The sequence below is a fragment of the Chelonoidis abingdonii genome, chromosome 8 (assembly GCF_003597395.2).
Source record: "Chelonoidis abingdonii isolate Lonesome George chromosome 8, CheloAbing_2.0, whole genome shotgun sequence".
In the NCBI taxonomy this organism is placed as follows: domain Eukaryota; kingdom Metazoa; phylum Chordata; order Testudines; family Testudinidae; genus Chelonoidis; species Chelonoidis abingdonii.
The window spans coordinates 88,236,974-88,244,359 of record NC_133776.1 but is presented as its reverse complement, the minus strand read 5'-3'; the positions used below and the strand labels follow the sequence as shown (position 1 = coordinate 88,244,359).

The 7,386-nt window shown below is 41.6% G+C and overlaps 1 protein-coding gene across 1 annotated transcript in view; it reads left to right on the top strand.

Moving 5' to 3' along the window:
- Window positions 1-310: 310 nt before the first annotated feature.
- COL4A5 (collagen type IV alpha 5 chain) overlaps window positions 311-7,386 on the top strand; it is a 157,876-nt gene continuing 150,800 nt past the window's right edge. The window contains exon 1 of the mRNA XM_032788201.2: window positions 311-514. Within this exon, the coding sequence (XP_032644092.1) occupies window positions 434-514 (81 nt within the window). The 5' untranslated portion in view covers window positions 311-433. The remainder of the gene's footprint in view (window positions 515-7,386) is intronic.

Here is a 7,386-nt window from a genome sequence, read left to right as displayed (position 1 = left end):
CCTGTAAAGACAGTGGAATCTCAGTCTGGGGCAAGGGGGCAGGTTTTGTTTTTTTAGACGGGGGGGCAGGGCAACATCTGTACACATCTCCACCGAACAGGTGTCTGAGGGTGCGCGAGAAATGAACGCTGAGGGCAATGAGCCCCCTTCTCCCCTCCCGTGCAGGAGAGCTCTGCCCCCAGCCAGGTTGCCCATTCGAGTGCGGCGGAGGGATACCGCTTGCATGCCTTTTTTGGGGGCAAAGTAGCGCCGGGAGAAGTGGAGTTGGGAGAAGTTGGCCCGGCGGAGTAGAGCGAGAAGGGCCGGCGCGAGGGCGGCTTGGGGGAGGGGGGACGCGCTCCGCAGGCTCAGCCCCGCCTGGCCCCCGGCCGGGCTATGTCAGCGCTGCAGGGCCAGCCCGGGAGCGCGCGGGGCTGCTGAGCCCGGGAGCAGAATGAAGCTGCGGCGCTGCCGCCGCCTGGCTGCCGCCTGCCTGGTGCTGCTGGGGCTCTGGGGGCTGAGCGCAGAGGCTGCGGTAAGTGCTGCCCCCCTTTCTCCCCGGGCTCCTCTTGCGGCCGCGGGGTTTTCCTCCACCCCGCTGGCTCGGCGGCGTCTTGTATTTATAACCCGGGTAACCCAAAACCGCCGGGACGGGCGCTTTGGGGAGCTTTCCGGTTGTTTAAAAATAGGGTGTTGCGCCGGGAGTCCTGGCCGTGCAGCGCTGGGAGCTGGGGATCCCCCCACCCCGGGTAAGTGCGTCTGGGCTGCAGCCCCCGTGTGAGCTCCTGCCCCCCGCCTGGCCACGGTGACAGGCTGCATCGCAACCCAGAGCTTGCCCCCAGCGCCCGCCGCTCGCTCCTCGCCCAAAGGCGACGGTGATGGGGCAGGACAGATGGAAGAAACTCTGTGTCTGGGGGGAGGATGTCCCTGACCTCCAGTGTCTTCAGGTGGCTCCTTCAGCGGCTCCGCCACGGGGCTTACTGCGCAGCAAAGGCAGCAGATGTGTTTTCTCCCTCTCTCCACACATCAGGTTCACTGCTCCCCTCGCGCTCTTTTGCAAGTGTGAGAGTGGAGCTGGCCGCTCGGGAGCCGAGCTGGAAGTGACAGAGAAAGGAGGGCAGCCCCACAGAGCTCTCTCTGTGTTAGCTTCACTCTTACCCTAGCAGAAAGGTGGAAGGAGTTTAGCTCCCCAAAGAGCTCGGTGAGAGGCGTGTGATCTCTTCCCACCCAGCGCCCTCACCTGCATCCCTAACTCCTACCCGGACCTGGTGGGGACTTTCAGGAGACTCCAAGGCATGATTTTGCTGGTGAGCATCTCCTCAGGTTGTAACTAACTTTCCGCGAGTACTTCAGTTCTGCTTTTTGCATGTATATAAAATCAGGCGGAGAGAGTCGCAGGGATGGTAGGGGTGTGCTGCGATCTGGAGCATGTACAGTAGGTGGCTTTGGGAAATTCTGTATCCCCGTTTGGGAAGGGGAAGGTACCATATATCTGCCCTGGAATGGTTAGGCCTTAAGAATGGGAGAAAAGAGAGGATTAGTGTAGTTATTTCACCTAAAATAAATAATAGTCTAGTTTGTGAATAAACTCAGCAGAATTAGTGTAGTTGCATACAGATACATATGTAGTCAAAAAGAGTCTCATTCTTTGCACCATCACAAACTTTTCTCTAAGGGTAAATGCTTAAGCTTTTATATGCTAAGTATAATTGTTTCTTTCAGTTAGCGAAATGGTATGGAGGAAATTGTTTATGCTTACTGTTGAAGGAAAAGTGCATCAGATTCTATTGCTTAGCTAAAAGATCATTTCCTGGCTGAAATCTGAACTCCTATGAACACGAGAAATGCTCAGAACATGAATCTTCTTCCCCCCCCCCCCACCATTTTTTCTTAAAAAACCAGTTATCAGAATGGTATAGTTGTTTTAAGTATCTTCCTTTTAGGATGAAACTTTTAGACATAGCATTGGCCTTCAAAAAAGTAAAAACTTCATGTTCCTCCCACCTACCCCCAGGACTATGTGTCCTAATGAGATTATGATGATCAGAGGAGGATAATCATAAAAGGTATGATTTATAGTGTGATCTCAATAGCAACCTGTCTGATAGGTACCAACTATCCTGCTGTTGTTGTTCTGGGAATTTTTAAGCAAGCAGATTTAGTGCCATGGGCTGAAATGGGCTCATGTCTTGACTAAATTTGTATCTGGACCTGTTATTCTGACCACCTTAATGTGTTTTATTTTTTAAAAAATAGCATTTTCTCTGATCCAGTGCCAGATTATTGAAATAACTGTGTGTATAGCAATGTACACTGAGAGCAGGGTGACTATATTGAAGTTAGGATGATGCTTCCATTCAGCTATGATAAGGCAGCCCAGATGGCTTGTCCAAAAATGTGCACCAGAGCCTTGTACAACAGAGGAGGGAAGAACTGTACTCACTTATTTTGATTATTCATGGACCTCATTGGATATGGAAGTTTGGCAGTCTGCTTTTGAGTAAGTAATATGAACACTATATGGATTTATGATTCATATGCTATGTTGTCTTTACAATGAATAGAGTAAGTCTTTCTGGAGAGTAGCTACACTAATATGCTTAACCTATTTTGAAAAAGTGGTATTCAGACACAACAAAATCCGAGCAATTGAATCTGGAAACATACAACTGTCTTTAGAGTGGTGAAGCCTGTGTCCTATATGAAGTTCTTGGGGACTTCAAAATAAGGGGAGAAGCTAGAAAGGATAAAATGAGAAACTGAGAGGGAATGTTCTTCTGCTGGCCTCAGATATACTGAAGTATAGCATATGGCAACTGTCAAAAGTGCCCAGTTTTTCTTTATACATGCTTTTATATGGGCTGAACATCAATATAGAGTGAGGCATATAACTGTTGGAGAATAATGGAAAATGAACAAATGACTGCTGTTAGTCTACCTGCTAAAGTGGCAATGAAGTGCAATCATTGCACAAAATGTTGCTTACTCTAGAATTAAAATGATGCGCTCATAAGGGTATGTTATGTTTACCATAGGTAGGTGGAAACATACCTACTATGAAACAGAGTTCCTTCAAGTAGAGTAGTTTGCTAATAAATAAATGCTCTTACATGTTGGGTATTGATGTGCATATGACTTCTGTTAGCAGGTGGCATTTCAGCTGCATCACAGCAAATGTAGAATAGGAAAAACATGCCTAATGAAGAGCTCTGTGTAAGCGCAAAAGGTTGTGTCTCTCTCTCTCCAACAACAGTTGGTCCAATAAAAAATGTTTCCTTACCCACCTTGTCACTTTTAATGGGTGACTGTTACAAAACTGATATAGCGTTGGGGTTTCTTTTTTTTAAAGATGTTGCACTAGTTTTCAACTGATGTAAAATCTGTGAAATTCCATTGACGCTAACAGAGTTATGGTGGCTTACATTAGGCAAGAATCTGGGCCTTAATTACCAAAAATTCATTTAAAAACACACGAAGTGGCTAGTGAAGGTAAATTTAAAGTGATTTAGAACTGATTTAAAAAAAAACTAAAATTGTGTTATACATAAATGTAATAAGTTGGGTTTTGAGGTATTAAGTGAAATTAATGCTGTGAATTAAAAGGAGAAGGTGGAAAAACATTTTAAATGATTTTGTGGTGTGAAAAGAAGAAAATAGTCCTATGCTTTGTAAAATAATTTGACCTCTAATGCACTTGACAAAGGCCATCAAACTGTATCTCTCAGATTTCTTTGGTGATTGCATCGTTGGCAGGTTAAATAAAGAAATCTCATTTCTAAAGATGTATTGCTTTATTTCAAGTAAAATGTTTGTGGTGGGCTTGAGCTGAACATTTTTGTGACCTGGAACGAGGGTGGATTTGATTTTAAGTCAAATTAATGATTTAAATCAGTCAGGAAGACTCAATTTAATCATGGATTTCTACATGAAAGTGCATTCTTGTTGGTTGTTAAAACCTTAATACATATTCTTCACAACTCGGAGATGTAGGTTTCATTTTCAGAAGATACGCACTACACATTTTTTTTTAAGTGATTCATTTTGAAAACTTTTCAGATTAGTTTTACAGCTATATCAGAAAATGAATGTTTGGTTATTTCATTTACCAAAGGTAATTCAAGCAGATAGTTCACCTCCCAATGACTTCATAAATATCTCCAATTCAATAGGTTAATCATTGATATTTGGAGAGTTTTCTTGCCAGGCTGTATTAGGAGGAGAACATCACCAGACAAACATTTAAATTGTTTTATTTAACTAAAACAACAACTTTATGTAGTCTGGATTTTTTTCCTTCAACAGCAAACACATCATTTTAACAAAACAAGCATATGAATTTTTGAATTTAGTTAAACATCCAAGTTTTTTTTTTTTTAAACCAGGTTTGTTTTTGCTAGCTATTTTAGTTTAAATAGTTATTTATTTAATTTTTATTTTAAATTTCAAATGAAATTGAGTATGTCAGCCAGGTCACATGAGAAACTTAAAATATTGGCTTCTTCAGCTAACTCGTTGTCTTCACCTTCATTTTCCTGTTTGTTCATAATCTGGAAATGAAAAACAAGCTTTCCTGCTTTTTCAGGTCCCAAATGATTTCTCAATTTGGAATGAATTAGAATATTTTCTTCCCAGTTTGGACTTTCTACACTGGCAGAAGAAGCTACTGCTGTTAAAAGTGAGACTTTTTTTTCTTCAACAGTCTCTGAATCCAAGTGCTTAAGTGACTTCCACCAGTTCACTGGTGTGACTTTCTTTAAAACATCATCAGCAAACATATATTTCTTGAATAGTTCACCCTTAGATCTGAAGTTTATTATAGGTGGCATTATGGATAATTGCTGGATGTCCATGTCATAACCAACTCTTCTTCTTCAGCAGTTAAGATTTGATCCTGGTACCGAGTATTGAGGATAGTTGCAAGAAAACGAGCTGGAGATAGTGCTTGTCCCGTATGTTTGTGTTTTTTTTTTTTTTATTAATGTTTGTACACCTCTACCTCGATATAATGCTGTCCTGAGGAGCCAAAAAAATCTTACCGTGTTATAGGTGAAACCATGTTATATCAAACTTGCTTTGATCCACTGGAGCACACAGTCCCCCTCTCCTCCTTTTTTTCCCCCCAGCACTGCTTTACCGTGTTATGTCGGGGTAGAGGTGTAATTTAACTGTCATTACATATTTCTATTTTTAAGATCTCACTCAGTTCCTTCCAAATTTCAACAGGGTCAGCATTAAAACAACTATTTCCCTGCATTTTGTTCAAGGCTACAGAAATAGGCTTCAGGGTACTCAGTATGTTTTTTCAATGTTGGGCTTAACAAAAATGTTGAACTTTGGCTGTGAGAGTGCCATCTATTTTTTTTCATGATTTTGTTCACAAACTGTCATCTGATTAGGCCAGTTCTTGATCTAGTGCTCAAAGCAGTCCGCTACTGAGTTCCATCACATGTCTTGTGGGAGAGTTAGCTTGGTTCCTCCCACTTTTTTCAGAGCAACTGCTGAAAAGAGGTTGTTACAGAAGTATTTTGCAACTTCAACAACATTGACCTTTATTTCTGGAACACTGAATCTTTGGCTAGGAGGTGCACCAAATGAGCACTGCAACCATATGTTATTAGCTTGGAACTCTCTTCTAAATTTCTTCTCATCTTGGATAGATTTGCAGCATTGTCTGTGTCCAAGCTACATACTAGACATTTGAATTTTTTTTCTCAGTTTGTTATAGCTTTTACTGCCACTTCTTGTAAGTATTCTGTGTGTGCATTTCCTGACGTATAGTTCCTGTAAGGAAGACATTCCCTTCTTCGTCTGTTGTCATACAATCACATACAGCAGGATCATTGTGGACATTGTTAACCTGAGTCTTGATGAGTGAAGCAATTTTACCATCTAGATCTTTTGCACACTGCTCAATTTCTCTTTCATACACTCTATCCAACAATTTGCCTGCAACATCTGCTTTTTTGGGTGGACTGTATCCTGGTTTTAATAGCTGAACTATGTTATTGAAGTGTGGGTTCTCAGTCATACAGAAAGGAGTCTGTTGCATAAACAAACCAGGCAATTTTTTCATCAATTACCTTTTTTTTTTTTTTTTTTTTGTTCTTATCGCAAACTTATCTGTGGTTGTTTCTGGATGAAGATTTTTTCCTTTTCTTCTTTTTGCTACAGATGATATACTGTGACTATGTGACATACATGATGTGACTGAAAGACTGTCCTTGGCAGATAACTCTGAAACTATACAAAATGATGGTGATCTTGACAGTGGATAGTCTTCAGAATCCTGTATGTTGAGGATGGATTCTCCTAAAAAAAAAAAAAAAGTCAATGCAGTTCGTTTAATTACTATTACCATACTGCTTATTTAGTATTACTCATTGCATTCACTGACAGTCAATTCTACTTTGAAGGTGAAATTGTAAAAGGAAGATCCCCCTATTTCAGCAACAACTGCATCTAAAATGATAGTACCATAGAGTAACTATATTTTTTGCTCGAATATGAGAATTCAAGAATAATTCAGAAGACAGGCGGTCCTTAAGAAAGAAGTATGAAATAAAAAAGTGGACCAACCTGAAGATCCTGCATGTTCAGACATGTTCCTTTCATCATCTTTAATACAGCTTACTCATGAGAAGGAACACTTCTCATGATGTTTCATTTGGGCAACCAGGCTTTGCATTTCTGTGTTGCACTGTTTGCATACATGCCTGTCTTACCCACAGGTAGAGGAACTTCATTAAAATATTCCCAAACTGGGTCTCTTATGGCCTGCTGCCATTATACACTTTTTCCCTTCTAGTGAGAGAATGGTATGGTAGATCTCAAATCAATGAAGGCTACACTCAGAAAGACCTTGAGACTTCTGGAATATGCTGCTCAAACAGTTTCACTTTTGTTTCTACTGCCCATCCCTCCCTTCTCACACTTATCTCAAGACTTTTTCTCCTTGTCCAGATCTTTTCTGCCCTCAACAATCTTCTAGTCATTGAACTTTTTGAAACTTTGCACTTTTAGAGAGAGGTCAGGGATTGACGCTGTGTAGGCAAATTTGCAGAGGGACAATAGGGTCGAGGTCTGTTATTTCTCACCTCTATATATCTATTTAAAAACACTTTTTTTTTTTTTTTTGCTGTTAACAACCGTGTTATCTCTGGAGACACAAATCCAGTTTGAGAACTGCAAAACTAAGCATCTCTGATAGTGCTCAGTCTAGAAGATACCAAGTCCCGTTGGGTAGTGTGGCAAATTGCCGGTATTGTTCTCTGGGTCTCGCACTTTCTCTTCTCTGGGGTAGGTTCAGGGCGATATTGCTTGCCTCTGAACCAGTTCTTAATCACTCCCCTAGTGTCCTTGGAGGAGGGGAGTGGATAGGGAGGGACCTGGGCCCGCCCTCTACTCCAG